Below are 19656 nucleotides of genomic sequence, written 5' to 3' on the forward strand. Positions count from 1 at the left end.
ACTGCAGTACTGGATGCGCCTCCATCTGATGGAAGGCTTAAGCACATCAGCCAGAGTTGAAATTCCGCACCTGGTCCAAGACAATAACACAGGACATTTCTCCTTTTTATTTCTGCTAGAGAAATACAATATTGTCTGCCCTCTTGACTACACCCAAATCCTACATGTATGAGGTTTCTGTAAGCCTGCTGAGTGGGTCACATGAGATTCCTGGAAGTCAGTTGCCATCACAGACTTCTGTATTTATTAGCTTTTGCATGTACCTCTGCTTTCTTGCCTTCTGCATTGACAACGTAGTTATTTCCTTTCTGTGTTAGCCATCAATACATTTTTGCCTAAAGCTGGGAAGTCATCTTGGCAAAATCTCCTTTCACCTCTTTCAAAAACTTCCCTGCATCCTGCTTTTTTCTTCCCATCAAATAGACCCTCCATGAGTGCCTGCTGCTCTCTCATCTGAGCACCGTGCAATTCATTAGTCTCCTGCTGGAAGTATGTTGTTTGGAAAAGGGCCCAATGTTATATGACTGATCTATGGATTCATTGAACAGCAAGAAAAAGTGCCGTTTGTTATCCAGCAGGACGCTGTGCCTCCGTCTGCTGTTGGAATACTATCACTCTAGTTATTCTAGATAATTTTTACTACTGTAGCCTCAATTTTTGTTTTTAACTTTTTGGGAAAGGAGAAAGGGAGCATAAAAATAAAGACAGATAAAATTCATTAATAAAATATATGCACAGACACATGCACACATCCCAGTAGCAAGATTTCACACCTGAAAACACAAGAAAGCACAAAACAGAGAAAAACCATAGGAGCATCAGATTCAGGTTAGTTGCCACCGTGAAATCTTCTGAAATAGGAAAGATCTCATGGATCGCAGAGAGAAAGTGGGCCAAATGAATTTTCTGGAGAAGAAAGTTCTGGAGCCTGGGTGCAATAACAGGAAATGCCCTGAGCCTTATTCTCATCTGTTTTATCTTTGACAGTGAGGCAACACAGAGCAGGTCCTCCTCCACCAAAGGAAAGGGAGAGCTTCTTAAGATAGTCCTTGAGATATCCTTGTGCCAGGCTGTATAGGCTTTTAAAGATCAACGGCAACACCTGGATTAATTAAGCCCAGGAGCAAATTAGTTGATGAAGTGATCTGCTATGCACACTTACCTGGGAGGAAACTGAATTAATCTCAGTGGATTTACCCCTAGGCGAACATGCACAGAACTGGGTGTCTGTCTTATTTGGTGCTTGGTGTTTGAGGTTCATTATCATTGGAAGAAGTTAATGTTGTAGGACGGTGGAGAAAGCTCAAGATCAGGCAAAACATTTCTGAGAAGATGAAATGAAGCTCAAATCCATTCCAGTCCATGTTTGTCTTTCAATGTAAACATCCCTCCTCCACAAATTCCTGTTTAAATGGGCTGAGGCACTGGACGGGACAGAAATCAAGCATGGAGTACAGAGTAAGGAAGAAGCATTTGTTATGTTCTTGGAACTGGACAAATAGAATGCCTGAACTTGTAACTGAAGTAGATGGGGGATAGTATATTATTTGTATGCTTTCTACTGGCATTTGTATGGGTGATTAGCACTCAGTGGGCCCAATCCTATCCAACTTTCCAGCACCAGTGCAGCCGCAATGCAAGCCTGAGGTAAGGGAACAAATGTTCCCATGCTTTGAGGAGGCTTCTGTGACTGCATCCCCAACACAGGAAGCAGTACATACCCCATAGGCACAGTAGCACTGGCACTGGAAAATTGGATAGGATTGGGCACTAAAGCTGCAATCCTGTCCACACATTCCTGGGAATAAGCCCCATAGACTATAATGGGACTTACTTCTGAGTAGACATGCATAGGATTGGGCTCTTAATCAGAGCACAAATCACTAGCAATCCACAAATTCAGAGTGCTGTTCCCCGTCCTGATCACTGCAAGTTCAGACAGGCTAATGTGATTGTGATGGTTGACACAGCTGCTGTTGCGTCAAAATGATAGCTCTAAACTCCCATGCTAGGAATGCCTATTTTTTTCAGACATTTCCAGTTACACTTCCATGTTTGATTTCATTGTTGGAAGTGATGCCTGGAAGTACTTTGGTGTTGAGGAGGAAGGACGGAAGGAATAGGGCATTAGAGGTACTAGGAACAGTAGCAGTCATGTTATGGGAAAAGAAGGGGAGCTGATAGAATGGAGAAGACCAATCCATTGATCAATAGAATGTCTGTACAGACTTCTAGTCTAAGCCTTCACATTTTCAAGGCTCTTCCACTTAGACATATATGGGCTAGAACTTTTTTTCTTTAAGTGGAAACTGCGGTATACATTACTCTGATGGAACCAACCTGTTCTGCACTAAATATCCAGATTTTACAGTTTGCATTGAGTAATGGTAGTCGTACAGATTTCTGTAGCAGTGTGGTACAACAGCACAGAATATTGGATTTGGCTGTAGGTGACCTGGGCTTAAATCTGTGCTTAGCCATGCGGTTTGGTGGCTTTGGTTTCTTAACCTTACTGTATACCCCCGTGAAGCAGATTAGGCTAACTTCATATTAGCTTCATAAAGATCTCTGATTTGGGGCAGTTAATGCCCCAAATGACTGGGGGCTGGGTTATTTCAGGAACCACCCTCTTCCATATGAATCTGCTCGTCACCTGATTTACGGTAATCTAAGGGGGCACGGCTGTAGGTTCCACCTCTGGCTGAGGCTGGATTGGCAGCAACGAAGATGGGGCCTTCTCTGTGGTGGCACCACAACTATGGGATTTGCGCCATTTGAACTAAGATCAGTGCCTTTCCTTTCAGCTTTCTGGCAGGGGCTGAAAACTTTCCTTTTCATTTAGTTTTCCCTCCTTAACTGCTTTGATAGTCTCTGTTTTTATGGCTTCTTTTGTTCTTGAGCTTCTGGTTTGTGGCAGTATTCATGCCACGAATTCTTGGCTTTTGTTGTTTCTCATATTTTTAATGCAGCCTTTTATATTATTGTATTGTATTTTTAATCTTGGAAGCCATCTTGAGTGCCCAAGTGTTGAGGTGGAAGATGAGGTATAAATAATTTTAAGGCGCAATCCTAAGCTCCCCTTTGCCGGTGCAAGTCCTTTGTACCTGCCAAAGAGTGTTGTGAAAGTGCTGAAAAGCATTTTCACAACATTCTTCAAAGAGATAGGCCAGTGCATGGATGTGCGCCAACCTCCCCATGCCGACGCAGGCCCCAGGGACAGGTGAGTTTGTGTTGGCCAAGCTCAGCCAGCACAGGGGTCGGGGGGAACACAGGAAGAGTGGTGAGGAGGCGGGAAGGAGGTGCTTTGGGGAGGGTGGGCGGCAGGCGGGGAGCAGAAGATGGGGTTAGGATCTGGCACATATGCTGGATCCTACACCCGTTCCTGGGTGGCCCAGGGCAGTCCTGGGCTGCTCGGATTTGTGCTGCCAATTTTGGTGGCACAAATTGGAGTAGCCCCATTGGGGCTGCTGTGGCTCTCCCAGGGTAAGGGACAAAGTTTCCCTTGCCTCAAGCCAAGCCTCAGACAGCTTGAAACTTGTGCTGGACACAGTGCAGGCCTACCAGCCTACCTGTTCCAGCGCAAGTTAGGATTGTGCTGTTAAAGACTTAGACAATGATGTTAGAATTGCAGGTAGGTGTAGTGGTTAAGGTCAGGAGATATACGCTAGGACTTCCTGGTTCAAATTTCATCTCACCAGGGAACTCCCTGGACTTATGGCCTTAGGCAAGCCTCATAGCTGCCCTGTAGGGATAATCATATCAAACTTTGTTACAGAGCTGTTAGCAGAGCTTTTCGTTTCAGAGCTGAGAATGTACAAAGCACATAGGAAAAGTAGTTTAAACATTCTTCTTATTCTGTTGTTGTCCAAACAGCTACTTACGCCATTTCTGCCCAATGTTGCATATACGCAGCAGAGATGAAATGTGTACACCTGTGGGCTGGGCAGAAATGGGTTAATGGCAGGTTTTCTATGGCTTAAGGACACATTGGGATTGATAGGTTGGAGAGGTTGGCCCTCATTGTCTGTCATGGAAGGAATAGCTGGCCCTGATGCTTTCCTTTGCTCTGGTTAACTGGAAGCTATCGGGAAGCCCATGTGATGTGTGGGATGTGGAGGGCATAAGTGAGTGATGCGGGGGAAGTCATTACCCCCAAAGTCAGCTCACATTTCTCAGTAGAAGCAGTATCTAAACAAATCTGAAGATTTCCCTCCCTGCTCCCTGAAAGCGTGTTCCCAGCTCTGTTGGATGAATGTGTTTGTGTCTGACACAGGGATCTTTGTCCTCTAAGTTTGCTGGGATGATGCAGGCAAACTATGTGAACCTCTGCCCTGAAGATGATCTGTTTCTCCTGTTTGTATTCTGTAGGACACCAACAAGTTCATGCTACCCTCCCACTTTGAAGAAGGAAAGGAAAGGTGCCCCTATGATCCTGCCCGTGGCTACACAGGACTCATTGTGGGTATGTGCTTGGTTTCTCCCCAGTCTTTTCCATGTGGCACTTCTGCTTGGATTCAGCCAGAGTAGGAAAGGCAGAAAGTGCCACTCTGGAGCACGTATGTGGAGAGGGGAGATGTTTCTGAGGGAAGCCACTGGCTTTGATGATCATCTGAGAATCCAATACATCTCCTTTCCAGCCTTTCCTTAGTGCCTAGCTGTTTCCTTTATGACTCTGGAGCAGCTGCCATCTCCCTCCCTACACACCACTCAGGCCTTGCTGGCCACATGGCACAGCTGCTTCTCTTCCAACCCAGGCATGACTGGAGTCCTAATCCCATGAGTTGCTGTGTGAGAAAATGACAGGGCAGTCATGGGTAATGCTTTGGTTACTTATTCTTAGAGCCAGGCCTTGTGGAGAAGCTGTCACGCACTGGCACACAATAACAATGAAATATGTGTGTGGCTATTATCAGAACATGCTCTTTCTTACAACTGAAGAGTTAATTTAACAAGAGGTCTTTAGTTGAGGCTTCAGGGGGATATTGATCAGACACGCAGTGAGCGAAACCACTCCAGGAGCTGACTGTTCCTTACCCCTTTTGCTGCATTATCTCCCAGATGGCAGTTTATATACAGCAACACGCTATGAATTCCGCAGTCTGCCAGACATCCGACGGAACCGGCACCAGCGACCTCTGAAGACTGAGGAATCTCCCTTGCACTGGCTGAATGGTAGGATCTGCTATTCCCAGAGCAGTTGCCCTCTCTTCTCCCTACCAGGAGGCAAAGAGAGCTTGTGTTTGCAAAGCCTGTGGCTCCCCTCCCATTTCTGAAGCCTTATTCTCACCTGGCTCAGCTCCAGAAAGATTCCAGTAACCTAACTGGGTCCTGGGGCAGCTGAAGCCAGGTCATCACATCTGGCTCTGAGAAAGAGAGCTCCCCTTTCTGTTGCTGGTAACTGAATCACATCTATCAGCTGTGTCAATGAGGCCGCTGCAGACAATGTGAGGATAGTACCCAGTTGTGTCCCAGCCACAGCTCCCTTGGCTGTTCTGTGTGCAACACGGTGCTGTCTAACACTTTCCCTCTCCTTGGTTTGTGCAGATGCTGAGTTTGTGGCCTCCGTGCTGGTCAGGGAGAGTGTGAGGAGCCCCGTGGGGGATGACGACAAGATCTACTACTTCTTCACTGAGCGAGCTGGAGAGGAGACCACCTCTGTCTTTGATAAGACACAAGCACCCAGGGTAGCCAGGGTGGCCCGAGTGTGTAAGGTAAAGAGACTGGGGTGCTGTAAAGTCTTGAAGGTGTTGATGAGCACTATTGGGTGATTCATTCAACTGCTTATGCAGATGGGGTACAATTCTGTACTGTCTCCTCTTGAAATGCACACAATATCCCCTGTGTGTATTTAACCCATGCAGCCAGGGGACTGAATCTTTGAAAGGGGAACTAACAAAACAATGCTAAACATGTACTCAGAAGCAAGTTCCACTGCACTCTTTGGGACTTGTCCCCAGGTAAGTGTGTATCGGATTGTACAAAGTGCCTGCCTTATACCTTCTGAGCTTCTTCCCGGGCTTCCCCCTTACTACTATGGAGACAGGCTCAATCTTGCTTCAGGAACTTGAAAACTGTGGATCTTCATATGAGGAGACCTGCCTATACCTGGTGCTTTGTCACAGCCACCTGTAGCCCCTATTCCCTTTGCCTGCAACCAGACATTTTACTGCTTTAGTTCTTGATTTCCAAACCTAATTCACGGGTGATGTTTGTAATAGAGATGATTGTGATTCTCCCTGTAGTCTGTTACTCCTATTCTGACAGCCCTCCTGCTTACTCTGGAGATAGGTGATGAACTTTTGCTGAACTCACGACCAAAACACCTCACTGCCCTGTATCATTTGCTTCCTGTTAACTATTTAGAAAAATGAACTGCCAAGAACACGAAGGGGTTAGTGCTAAGGTGCAATATCTAAATGCAAGCAAGAGCTAGTGCTGAGGAGTGGATAGAGTGGTGTGTTTACACTGGGGAGGCTCTCAGCACAAGGCCCGGGCCTAGTGGTTAGTGTGTCGGACTAGCTGGAGAAAGACAAAAGCTCAAGTCCATGGAGCTCGCTGGCTGAACCAGTCACTATCCCTTACCTTAAGGTAGCTGAGAGTGTGGTTGTGAAGATAAAAAGCAGGGAATGTGGGAGAAACTCTTGCGTAATGCCCTGAACTCCTGAGGAAGACTGGGATAGAAACATAATTGATGATAATAATAACCCTCCCTGGGTTTGTTTATTTGAAATATTTATAGTCCGCCTTTCCCCTCCCCACTGGAAAATGTCCAAAGCAGCCTACGGTATCTTTTTTGCCTACAGATTAGCAGAATACGAATGCAAAGATGGAAGGGATGCCTCTCTGTCTGCTTCTCTGCCTCACAGGGGGGTTCGGTGATTCTCTGTGAGGGGGGAGGAGCATCGTACAGTATGAAAAGGCTGTACCAGTGGCAGTAATGTCGCTTTGCCTGCTGGCTTCTCCTCCTTCTTTGAATTAAATGGGACTTGCACTGACATGGTAGTGCCTAGGATCGCAGTCCTAGGCTTAGATCTGCTCAGTGATGACGCTCATAGTAGTTGTCACCTCTTAGCTGGGCCTGAGCTCAGCCTTCCTCGCAGGCTTGCTGGGAGGGCAGTGTCTGACAGTCCCCTTGGACGCTCCCTGGGGGAATGCAGATGTGATCAGCAGTAGTCACCACACTAACTGCAGCAAGGACAAGCGTGAAGCCTCTTCGGTCTGCGATGCCAGCAGAGGAATAGCTGAGATGGAGGCGATACCGGTTTTCGGATTGTGCTAATGGCAAGGTGCCCTTGGCTCCAGAATTCACTATCTCACTCCAGCAATTGTGACAGTCAGCAGTGTTGGTCCTCTCCAAAACCTCTCTAGCAACAAGACATTGCATTGTGTCGTCGTCCCCCACTTCACCTTTGGCAAGTGCTGCCAGCTCTGTTCCGAGTTCTGGTGTGAAATCTGCACTCCCGATGAAAGCCATGCCCCCCCTGGTGACTGAAGCCCAGGTAGCATGAGAGTCCAAGCGCATCCAGGCAAGAACAGGTCGAGCCAATAAGCCTGCATGGAATCCGTCTTTCAGCTGTTTTGACAGATGGTTCTGGTTCTGAGAGTGTGGAGGACTCTGCCTGTGGCTCTGAATTTATGCTTCAATCACCTTGGCTGGGTACACCTCAGTCCTTGCAACCAGGCGGCAGCAGGAGAAAATTGGAGCAGGCACAGAGAGCAAGCAAAGGAGCCTCGCCTCCAGAGATTTAAGAAACTTGAGATGTGTGCCTGATCACAAGGCTAAGAGGCAATTTGATTACTGCACATGAGTATGTTCCCAGGGTGAAAGTGCTGGGAGGGGGACCAGATGAGATCCAGGGACAGGAAGCAGAGGCCAGACTCACTCAAATGGAAATCAGGTTTTCAAAACAACCACACCACACACCGAGGGAGGGCGATTGGGACCGTCTGTGGAGATGATGTTCACTACTGCAGGCAGAACGCAGTCCTGTATCTTTGATACCAGGTTTTGTTTGCTTTCTTTGGGGCCTGAGACTTCAGTTGCATTTTGCGCGTGAATATCCTTGTCTGCTAGATACAGCTCCCTTTCGGCATTGTGCTGTGCTTGCTGGGTTTTGTCACTGCAGAAGTGCATCCAGATTTTACTGTCTTCCTCTGCCCATTGATCCTGCTGTATTTGAGCCACAAGGAGACATAGGACACAATCCTAACCAACTTTCCAGCAATGGCATAGTTGTGCCAGTGGGGCATGCGCGGCATCCTGCAGTTGGGGGGTAGTCACAGAGCCTGTCTCAAGGTAAGGCAATGTTCGTTCCCTTACCTTGGAGTTGCATTGCCCTTATGTCAGTGCTGGAAAGTTGGTTAGGATTGCGGCCATAGTTACTTTCAGAAAAGCACAAGATCGGCCTATGTTAGTTTCTCCGTGGAAGCACATGGAGTGCTTCAGGGGTCTGTTTTTCAGCATTGACAAATGTTTGCTCTTTGACAAACATGCAGTGGTTACTTGCTGAACCCTGGAGGGCAGTTTTGGAAAAATACAGAGTCATTCCCAGGGTGAATTAAGTAATCATTCCAGGTCTGTCAATAGACCAGTGCTTTCAAACACGGGAAACAGATCCAGAGTTTACCCCTTGCTAATGTTGGCGGGAGCTCTACTTACCACAATGGTTTACAAAGTGCTGATATGTTTCTGTAATGTTCAAAATGCAGATAAATGGAAACAATAGAAAGTACAGTAGAAAGATGCTATCCTGGAGGCCTTGATGTGCACAAAGAGGACTAAGTGTTAGGTTCCCGTCATAGACCAATCCAATATTCATGCAAATATTCATGTTTCCATTCACATGTGGAATTCCTCGGTGCTTATCCTCATTTTTGCTCTCTCTTTGTGCATAGCAAGGCCTTCAGGATGAAGTCTTTCTAATGTGCTGGAATCAGAGTTGTCCTTGCCCCCCCCATCTTGCCTAACAGATGCAAACTGAACAGGGATATAGTTCAAACTTTTTTTCATTTTCCATTGCAGAGTGACCTTGGTGGCAAGAAGATTCTCCAGAGGAAGTGGACCTCCTTCATGAAAGCAAGGCTGGCTTGCTACATTCCTTACTATGAGGTCCTCAAGGATGTTTACAGTCTAAATGGTGGCGACTGGCGGAGCACCGTCTTTTATGCAGCATTCACCTTATCAGCCCACTGGTGAGCCAAGTAGATCTACACCATGTTTGACACAGGATTAGCTGTTACGGTTCAGGAAATGTACTTTGGGGCGTGTTGTAAAGAGCTCCCAGAATATGTGTGCTCAATTTGGTGCCACCACCAAAAAGGCAAATAAAATGGTGGGAATTGTTTGGGAAAGGACCAGAAAATAACGCAAGAAATGCCTTGGGACCTCTTGAGTGCTAGATGAAATTCTGATCCTGCTTGGCTCTGTTGTGGAACCTTGCATCTTGTGTATATACAGCAAGTGGGGCTATTAGATTGTCAGAGCAGATGAAACGGATCTTGTAACCCTTCTCTTTTTCCTGGAATGGGCAAGGAATAGCAGCCTTTTACTAGCTGAATATCAGCAACCTTTCAGGTTTTGTTCCTGTGTGAAATTATTACACTAAATCCCAGGCCTGTCCTTCCAACTTGTCCCCAGGTTGCAGTTGCTCAAAGAATTCATACTTCAGAGCCTTCTACACACTTATTGTTCTTCAGGTTCATACAGTCACAGGTCACACTTTCATTAGATTTTGTTAGCATGAACCAGTGTGAACTGGCTCAGCCTATATTTCATTTCCAAGCCAATGGGGGTGAATCCAGCCCACTTTGGAAGCGTTTTCTTGCCACGCAGTGTGGATACATATTGTACATTCACCAATCTCATTTAAAATGCCCAACAAAAGTCAACTTGCATTGTCTTACATCATGCAAAAAATGTCTTTCTCAGTGGTTTTCACTGTAAAGAGGCCTTCAACTATTTAGGCTACCCTGGTTGCTTCCTGCATCTTCAGATGATACATGTGGCTACGCTTCTGAGGGCAGCAAGAGGTTTGCCTATCTATTTCCAGTGCTGGGCTGCCTAATTTCAAGTGATTCCCAGGCTTTTATACCAATGGGGTCCACCTAACTCTGAGTCGACATCCCTTAACTGTTTCCTGACTGGTAAGCTTGTTGAGTGGATGGGGGTAGATGGAACACAAAGAACTTGGATACCAATAAAATTCTCCTCGCCCTTGTAAATATGTTGGCTGGCTGTTTGAGTTGGCACCAAGAACAAGGAACAGATGGGAGACTCTGAGCACTTTAGGAGGGAAGGTCCTCTGGGTGAGCATCTGTGGAATAGGTTAATAATAGCTGCATATGCAAAAAGTGATGGGGGTACAGTGGAGAATCACCCCAGCATTCTGGCAGGGCACATTTGAGCCTCTTGGATGCAATCAGGCAGCCATATGGAGCTTAACCCCAATAATAGCTTTTGTGCTTTTTTGCTTTAGCATTTCTGGACTGAGCCCAGGCTGAAATCTCAGTCATTCAGTTAGTTCTTAATGATAGTATATGATTTGTAATATATTTTTCCTGGCTACTTAGTTGCTTCCTATCTGTAATATTTGTCAATCACATTTATAGCAAGATGGCACCTAAAGAGCTATTGTCACAACGGGAGGAAAATTCTGCCTTAAGGGCATTTGTTAAGTAATCGAGCCTCACTGGATTATTTTGGGATACCCAGGATATTTTGCACATGAGCAACCATGAAGGAGAACCAGCTGACTTTGTAGGGCTGGCCAGTTTCACCCCAGGAAATAAGGAAGCATACAAAGCGACTGCTTATGCCAGAAAGTCATTGGACTCATTTGCCACAAGCAAAAGCTGCAGTTTTGGACATCCCACTGCACAGCGTACTGTCCTGATCTGGCATTGCCTTTGTAGGAATTCAAGAGGGAACAGGGTGCATGTGAAGGAAACAATAACCAAATTCAAGGCGGATTACAGGACAAGGAACTCCTCACGCTTACAAGAGAGGCAGCTGTGAAGGCCTTCACAGTAATTTCAGCCAGGTCAGGCAGAATATACAGGCATCAAAGGGAATCCAGGTCACAGTTCAGTCAGCCCTCACCTCATCTAATGGTGTTGCCTTGAGTCCATTGTTCTGTTGTGTTGTCAGTAGGGCCACACAGGCGCTAGGTTACATTTTCCAAGGATTGACTGGGAAGCGCCTAGATTTGGTAACAAGAAGCGATAGGCGACGTTAGCCAGTAACTGATGGCGAGGGCAAGTTTATATTGTTGGGGAGCAGGCTGTAAAAGGTAACAGGGAACCAATGCCCAGTCTTGGTCAGGAACAAGATCACACAACTACAGTCAGCTCCAAGCAGACTAGTTGGGTCCTTACATCTTTGTTCCAAGCTCAACTCCTCAGATAAGAGTGAAGGGTTAGGGTTAGGGTAGGGCTGCACTACAACTCAGAAACTTGTACCACTGTACGCTTCTTGGGGGGGAGACTTTTCTGCTTAGGGCCAAGGATTCACAGCAAGAGATAGACAACTATTGTAATTGATGGTGCCTCAGAGTATTTGAGCTGTCCGAAAAGTTGGCCTTGGCTACTGGTTTCAGAGCAAGTTGCTATATAGGAATCTACGGCCTGCTATGGAGCTACTGTTGCTCTCTAATTGTGCAAGCTCCCTGTTGCTTCCTTCTTTGAGTTGATGTTCATGATGCTACTTGAGACTGAAGACATAATATCTGGAGTGGGCTCTAAGGAAAGAAGATCTGTAATTGGGTGTACAAGAACATTTGTATCCTCAGCTATGTCCTCTTTTTCAAAATCATATTTGACATCCTGCAAAATTCATGTGCATGTTTTTCACTCCCATGTAACCTCCCAGCTTCCCTACATCTTTTATGCTTTCTTGTCAAAGATTGCTTGTCTGTTTCTACCCTTATTCTGCTGTTACAGTGGGTTTAGATTAGGGTCTTCTTGAAGGGGGAGAACTTCAGCATCTAACTGCTGGAGGGAAATGTTGCTCAAATGCCACCTAGCACATACAGATGACTGCTGCTCACCTTGGAACATAAGAATCCTCCAGCAGTGGCTTCACTCTCTAAAGCCCCAGAGAAATTGCTTGTGGCACTTTCTTTTCTTTTAAAATCACCATCCCATCTCTTCAACCAGAATTGCTTCCTGCAAGGAAGAGGAGGGTGATGGGGCTTGATTAATGAACTAATTTTTATGTGCTGTCATGATCTAATTAATCAATCTATCTGGAGTGGAGAAATGATTCTTCTATAGGTCAAATGGGTTGATGGGACCATGTGTTGATCCCATTTCCCTGCAACGTGCAACACCATGGGCTTGCCTGGGTCATCTTGGTTTACTTTATTAAATATCTTCCTAAGTGGAGTTGGACCAGATGATCTTTGGATCCCTTGCAGATACCTACCCATAAATGTTTAGGGTCATTTATGCAGACTCCGTTTAATTTCACCTGGAAAGAAAGTTCTGGGTGTACATGACCGTGTCACTGTATCTTCCAGGAGGAGCATGGAGGTGTCTGCCATCTGCCGATACAACATTTCCGAGGTGAGGGCAGCCTTTGAAGGGAGTTACATGGAGTACCAAGACTCCTCTCGGAAATGGTCCCAGTACAATGGGGACGTCCCAGAACCCCGACCAGGATCAGTAAGTTCCTCTGTTTTGCCTCTTCTCCCACTTAACAAAGCCAGATTTCCTGTTCCCCTTCTCCAGAACCCAGCTTTTGTTATACTATTTCTTCATGTAAGGGGGTTTGAATGCTACCATGTGTTACTGATAAATACTATCAGTGTTACTGATAAATGCAAATCTAGGTTACCTTTTTTTCCTGACATGTTAGTTTTGTCCTGACAGGGGGATATTTTGTGTTGGGAGGTGTTCATATTACTTGTAGTATGCAATGGTACAATCCTTGATCACACAAGACTTTTCTATGTCTGATTTAGCAGAGCCTTGAAACTGGGTGTGTAAATAATACTAATTTCTTCTCTGCAGTGCATCACTGATCGTGCTCGCAAGAGTGGCTACAACTCTTCCCAGGACCTTCCCAACGGGGTGCTGGATTTTATTAAGCTCCATCCACTGATGTATGAAGAGGTGAAACCAGCAGATGGGGACCCTCTGTTGGTGAAGAAGAATGTCATCTATACCCAGGTGGCAGTAGACAGAGTCCAGGCCCTGGATGGGCAAGTCTATGACATGCTCTTCTTGGGAACAGGTAGGTGCATTTGCATTCATCATGCATATGCAGTGTCTTCATCAGTTAGGGAACAGAATGCACATCTCTATAGGAGACTGGAGATTAACTTCTCTTGACACGTTCCTTATGAAGGAACATAGAGAGGCTGAATCTCCAATTTGCTTTTTAAATGTTCCAAATCTGTGTGAATGATTTGTTTTTAATTAGGTGAAATAATAAAGGAGGCTTTAATTAGGTGTTGTTTTTAATTAGGTGAAATAATAAAGGAGGCTTTAAGTGTGACACACAGCTTCCTTTCCTTAAGCTGTCTCAATTCCACATTTATTTTAATTTGTCTGAAGTGTGATTGTAGAACATATATTATATGTTCATTGGAACATATATATTCATTGGAATGAACATTCAGTTTTCAAATAGTGTCTCCCACAGTTTTTGTCTCTTTAACAATGTTCACCCATATCACAAATAGTACAAGTCCAAAAGTGTTTTGTGAAAAAGAACTAGGACTACATCTGTGTTGAAAACCTAAACCAACTTTAAGGCAGTTGAACAGTCCTACATCTCCCAATGGAAATCATGGTTTTGTGACAATGTTTAGAACTGAGATAGTCCCTTCTCCGTCAAAAGCACAATTTCTTTGATTCCTCTGAGGAAGGGGAAAGGAATGACAAACTGTAGTTTGCAGTGTCAACCTGAGATACACCTACAGGGAGCGGGAAAAGACAGATCCAGGATTGGGTAAACTAGAAGGGAAGATGCGGCAGGATACTACACTGTTCAGAAAAGCCTTCATTTCTTGAAAATCTGGAAGTAGATGCATCCTCTCATGTGCCAAACAAATACTGGGACACTCAGATCCTATGTAGAGCTAGCACAGTGAAGTTTGACCGTATAAATGAAGTCAAGAATGAACCTGTACAGGTCATTGTCTTTGCTGTGTTTTTGACATTTTACCTTTTGACCAGGTCATGGCTGGATTCACAAGGCTGTGGTCATTGGTTCCAGGGTCCATATCATTGAGGAGATCCAGGCCTTCAGAGATCCCCAGCCAGTGGAGAACCTCATCATCTCTGAACAACAGGTACAAGTGGCTTTAGCCTACTCTCAACACACTCTCTGTCTCTGAAAAAGCAATGCATGAAAAAGGAAATTTTTTCAGAAAGAAAAATATCTGCAGAATATTTGCAGAAAGCAAATATTGAGTGTGTGTCTGTGTCAATTGGGGAATCAACCAGGGCAGTCAGAACCTCATCAGAACTAATTGGGTAGGTAAACACTCTGTCGAGGTGTGGTTTGCCCTGTGACTTTCTTTCTGAAAACACACACACACACACATAGTGTGACATGTGGGCAGTTTTTACTATCTTGTGCACTTTGATTCCTGCCATCTTTGCCAGTAGGACAGCCCTAGATAAGCAGGGCCTTATCTATTTGGCTGTTTATTTGGCTCTGCCCTTAGTGAAGTGGCTCCCACCCACCTTGTTAAGGCTTAGCTGCCCAAGGACCTGGCTAAAGATTTCATACTATTTGCCCAGCATTCTGGAGCTTGTTATTCCACATTCCTTGTAAATCTGGAGTTTACTCTCCTCAGATATTCTCCACATCTTTTCAATTAGGGCTGCCACTTTTGCAGGAGGAGTGTTTTTGTTTACTCAACAGATTTTTTTTTTCTTTTAACATCTGCCTACTAGGCAGAAATTCAACAGATAAGGCTTTTTCAGCAGTGTCTCTTCATGCTAGAAAAAGCTGCACTTTTTGAATTTCTCTGCTCCTCTTTCAGGCCAAAAGGTGGTAACCTTAGCTGCTAGTTTTTGATGTTATTTGAAGGTTTGAAGCTCACTAGTATGACTGTCAGGGATCCATCTGATGGTCAGCTTGATGCTGTATGGGAAGGGAAGTCTAGTCCTCCAGACAGTTTTCTTCTTGCAAAGCCAGGCAGATTCTTATGGATGCCACCAATTTTTTCTGGCCCTGCTCCTGTCCACCTGACATGAAAATAGTCAGCAGGTGATGATTTTTTCTTGGCATGGTGATAAAAAGGTGAGAAAAATCTCACCTGCTAAATTTCTGAGTGCAAAGCTTGGTTAAAGAAAGTAGATAGGTAGATAGGTAGCAGTGTAGGACTGTTCCTTTTTTCCTTGGCCTTTGTTCTTCCTCTTGCATCTCAAGCATCTTGCGCTGACCTAAAGGCAGCACCTCAATGCGGAGGGTCAGCTGTGGTCTCCAAGATTTGGATGGGACAGAGGGAAGAGCCTTGGGTCAGGAAGAATAAATGGCTTCATGGATGTGCCTAGCACTTGGTTCTGTTTCACTGCTTCCCTCTGCTGGACAAAGTGTCACAGTTCTTCATTATTATAGGAAATGAATTGCTATGGGGGAGTCCACCCTCAGTAAGAGCTGTGGCTCTTTGAATCCACAGGGATGGGAGAGGGATGGAGCATTCTGCATGACCATGAAGAAGGTGTAGTATGTTGTTGGTGTTTGAGGTTTCAGTGCAAGCCTATGGTACTGAGGCTCTGACTTTCCTGCCAGGTGCTGATATCCTTGCTGTTCTTTCACTTAGTTCAGGTCTTGAAGCATTGTTTTTTAACCATTGGCTCCTGGTAATTCTTCATCTGAACACTGGGAATAAAATGGCCTGCTGGCAATCTGGGCCTAGTACATGGCATCTGTGCTAAGTATATCTGCTCTCTGTGCTCTTTGCAGCGGAGTCTTTACGTGGGGGCCCAGAGTGGGGTCCTGCAGTTACCCCTCTCCACCTGCAAGCAATATGTTTCCTGCTTTGATTGTGTCCTAGCCCGGGATCCCTACTGTGGCTGGGATGGCGAGAGCTGCAGAGAAGTGGCTGAGACTCGGGACAGGTACAGAGGTTGACTTAAGAGCTGGGGACTGGAAGACAGAATGTATCTGTGACCTGTGTTTTGTACCCCTTGACAGAGTTGGGGTTGTCTTAAATCACCATTACTGTATGATGGCTTCTACACTGAGGCCTATCCTGTCTATTGGGCCAACAATTCATACCAGTGTGTACCTGAGACTTGGTATGCTATTCCTTCTCTTCCTCTCGTCAAAAGAGGGCATTCAGCATGATTTCCCCCACAGCCTGCTTTGACCATCTCAGGGCTATCTCCTGAAATTCTGTTTAAGTAGATTTATATCCTTTCTAATCAGAAAGAAACTCTTGGTAGCCTACAGCAATAAGAACATACAGTTTTCCAAAAATAAAACCAAGATAACAACTGTAAAGCCCAGTAAAATGCGAGCACACTGAAACCACTGATTGACTGCAAAAATTACATTACCAAAGCATAGGATAATATAAATTTAAAATTATTTAAATAAAACGTGGTATTTGCTGCTTTTAATAAATAGCCTGATGGCATGCTTGGGCTCAGATGACTCAAGAGGTGTCAGCAAGGCCTGCAGTGTGTTTACTGGACCATGTGCAGTTGTGCATTATGTTGTGCGGTTATGGAATGAGCTTTGGTGCATGTCAAGAGCACGTGAGAATCCACATCAGAGTGTAATAGCCATTGGTTTCATGAGGTGTGTTCTGGTGGGATTGTGTGTCTTTTGGCTGCTGCCCTTTCCCAACTGACCAGGGTCTTTCTTGTCTTGACCAGGGCTCTACTGATCCAGGATGTGCTGCACGGCAACATGGGCTGCTGGAATGACTGTGCCCCAGGTAAGGTTCCGATTCCTTGGTCTCCTGCTCCTTCTGGGGCCTGTGGTTCTGGGCTGAGAGAAAGAAGGAACGTTCATCTCATGTTGGATGGCTCACTTGGCTCCATTACCTGCTTGAAAGAGGGACAAGTTGGCAGTCTCTTTTCCCTCCCAATCAGATTCAGGGCACCATCCTAACCAGGTCTACTCAGAAGTAAGTCCTATTTTGTTCAGTGGGGCTTACTCCCAGGAAAGCGTGGCTAGGATTGCCGCCTCAAAGACTGTTTTCCGTAAATCGCTGAATATCTCAGGCATGAGGTCATGTGCCACCGCAACAAACAGTGATGTGCACAAATGATGCACATCAAGAAGTTTTTTTATATATTTCTTTGCATTGCATGTTTCTTTGGCTTTCACAATTTTCTAAATTGTTTTTGCAAAGATTTGGATGGCAGAAGGCAACAACATGGAGTGGAGTGTGGAAGCAGGATAGGAGGTAATAGCCCCCAAAGAAGGATTTTGTATGTAAAAATTCCCATACCAGCTGTGGTGGCTGAGCTTTTTCTAGATACTGACCTCACATTCTCTACCTTTTCTTTGCAACAAAGAGGGCCAGGCACTGACTTAAAAACAAAAGGGGAAAAAGAAAGAAAATAGATATTCTCAGGAAACTCTGCCCAAGTTCTTTGGCTGCCCCATCTCCTTTAGTCAAGGAGTACAGCGCATCACTTCCATAATGTTAAATTCCAATCTGGTTCTAGAGTTGCTGCAAGTCAGGGAAGGATGTGCCTGAGTTTTTATCTCTCTTGGTGTCTCCTGCAGCCACACCCATGCAGAAGAACCGGACTGTGCTGCGTGGGGACGATGTGCTCTTGCCCTGTGAACAGGCCTCCAACCTGGCGCGAGCAACTTGGCTGATGAATGGCACCCAAGTGCAGACTGAAGGTGGGCAGGGCCATTTCCGCCTAGGGGTGGACGGGCTGCTGGTGACAGACACGCAGCTAGAGTTCAGTGGAGAATACAGATGTTATGCTGAGGAGAATGGCCTCTGGGGCCTGGTGGCCACCTATGTCCTGACTGTGCTGCCTGAGCAACAGGCACCACCAATACTCTCCACCATGTCCCAGCCATCTGGGCCTGATGCCAGACGTGATGATGGGGATGCAAAGTTCATCTACATTGCAGTCATCACAGTGCTGGGTGGCTTATGCCTGGTACTCAGTGTTGTGCTCCTCTATGTCTCATGCCTGCAGAAGCGCAGCGGCAAATACAGTCTAGGGGTCCCCCAGGCCTCTAGCATTGAGCTGCAGACTGTCTCTGCCAACTGCCTGAGCAAAGGAGGGCAGGAGGAGGAGGGGGACCCGGGGGTCTATCCAGATGGCTGCCTGCAGATCATTCCTGGGGAGGCCCCCACAGCACCGTCACCCTCCAAAGAGGCTCCACCTGCCCCACCGCCACCCCCTCCTCCCCTCCCTGCTGAGTTCACAAACGGCATCACCACCTTGCCCAACATGTTGCGGAAGATGAACGGCAACAGCTACATGCTTCTGCGGCAGAATGAGGAGCCGTGCACTTCGCCACTCTACAACTCCTTTACGGAGGAGCTGAGCAAGATCCTGGAGAAGCGGAAACACACACAGCTGGTGGAAAAGCTGGATGAGAGCTCCGTGTAGGGGGAATCTGGAGCCCACGTGGCTGAACTAATCCCTCTGACCCCTTTGTGACTCCTTCTCTCCCAATCCAACAGACCAGTGTTACGACTCAGCAACTACCTCCGGAGCGGCCCTCCGGAGCCGCCAGAGACTCCGTGCTCATTTCCTTTTTGTTGTTGTTGTTGTTTGTTTTTTGCCGGCATTTGTTTTGTTTTCCAATTGCTGTATAAAAAAAGAAATCTATTTAAATGGGAATTATATTTATATATAAAAGTGATGATCGATAAACAGGAGCTACACCATCTGTTGGGTTTGTCTGGATGACCCCCTTTCGGGCATGTCTGAATATGCCATTCACTTGGGTGGGGAAATCATGCTGTCAACCTGGAGGCTGAATGGTACAGAGGGTGGTTTTTCTGCCTGCAGCAACCACAGTGCAAAGAGGGGGCTCAGCCTTCTAGAGGTACCTTCAAGAGGTAAGTAACAAACATGGTAAAAATCCAAATGACACACACACTTGTATCTTAATCTGGTCATATTTCCAATACAGTTATAAAAATCTGATCTTGCATAACATTTCTTGAGCTCCAAATGTAACTTCTAAAAAAAACAACACAGGGCATGGATGGCCATGGGTTAATCCTTGTTCAGAGCATGGGTTTTTCTTAGATAACCCCCAGGGATTATTTCACTTCCTCTGTGTTATGGGCCCAATTACAATCACAGCCCATGACCTGTAAACTGCCCACAGCAAGTGGCTGATTTGCAATGATGTCACAGAGAGGCTGAGCAACTAATAACTAGGCAGCCATGTGTAAGAAAGAATGAGGAAATTTTAGCATTTGACTGTTAATGTTCATAAACAACTTTGAAAACTAATTAAACTGTGTAGGTATTGCCTAAAGGCCATGGGCATTTTGAATGACACTTTGTTGAAGCTAATGAGTTGTATGGATCCAGAGGCTTGGAATGATGACTTGCTGTTCATGCATGTGAACCAGAGTGCCATCCACATCATCCAGCTTCAGACAATCTATTCATATATTTAGACTCTTTCTTGTTGCAATGCAAGTTAAACATTTATCCCATTCTTAGTTTGTCTGTCTGGTAGAAGACCATTTGCAAAAT

The 19656-nt window shown here is 45.7% G+C and overlaps 1 protein-coding gene across 1 annotated transcript in view; it reads left to right on the forward strand.

Moving 5' to 3' along the window:
• Positions 1-18801, forward strand: part of SEMA4G (semaphorin 4G) — a 112578-nt gene extending 93777 nt beyond the window's left edge. Inside the window, exons 6-15 of the mRNA XM_066620935.1 lie at positions 4369-4462; positions 5059-5172; positions 5545-5711; positions 9023-9192; positions 12516-12660; positions 13009-13231; positions 14179-14294; positions 15920-16074; positions 16837-16898; positions 17699-18801. Of these exons, the coding sequence (XP_066477032.1) occupies positions 4369-4462; positions 5059-5172; positions 5545-5711; positions 9023-9192; positions 12516-12660; positions 13009-13231; positions 14179-14294; positions 15920-16074; positions 16837-16898; positions 17699-18549 (2097 nt within the window). The 3' untranslated portion in view covers positions 18550-18801. The remainder of the gene's footprint in view (positions 1-4368; positions 4463-5058; positions 5173-5544; positions 5712-9022; positions 9193-12515; positions 12661-13008; positions 13232-14178; positions 14295-15919; positions 16075-16836; positions 16899-17698) is intronic.
• The last annotated feature ends 855 nt before the right edge of the window (positions 18802-19656 follow it).

Source organism: Tiliqua scincoides, chromosome 3 (genome assembly GCF_035046505.1).
Source record: "Tiliqua scincoides isolate rTilSci1 chromosome 3, rTilSci1.hap2, whole genome shotgun sequence".
In the NCBI taxonomy this organism is placed as follows: Eukaryota; Metazoa; Chordata; class Lepidosauria; order Squamata; family Scincidae; genus Tiliqua; species Tiliqua scincoides.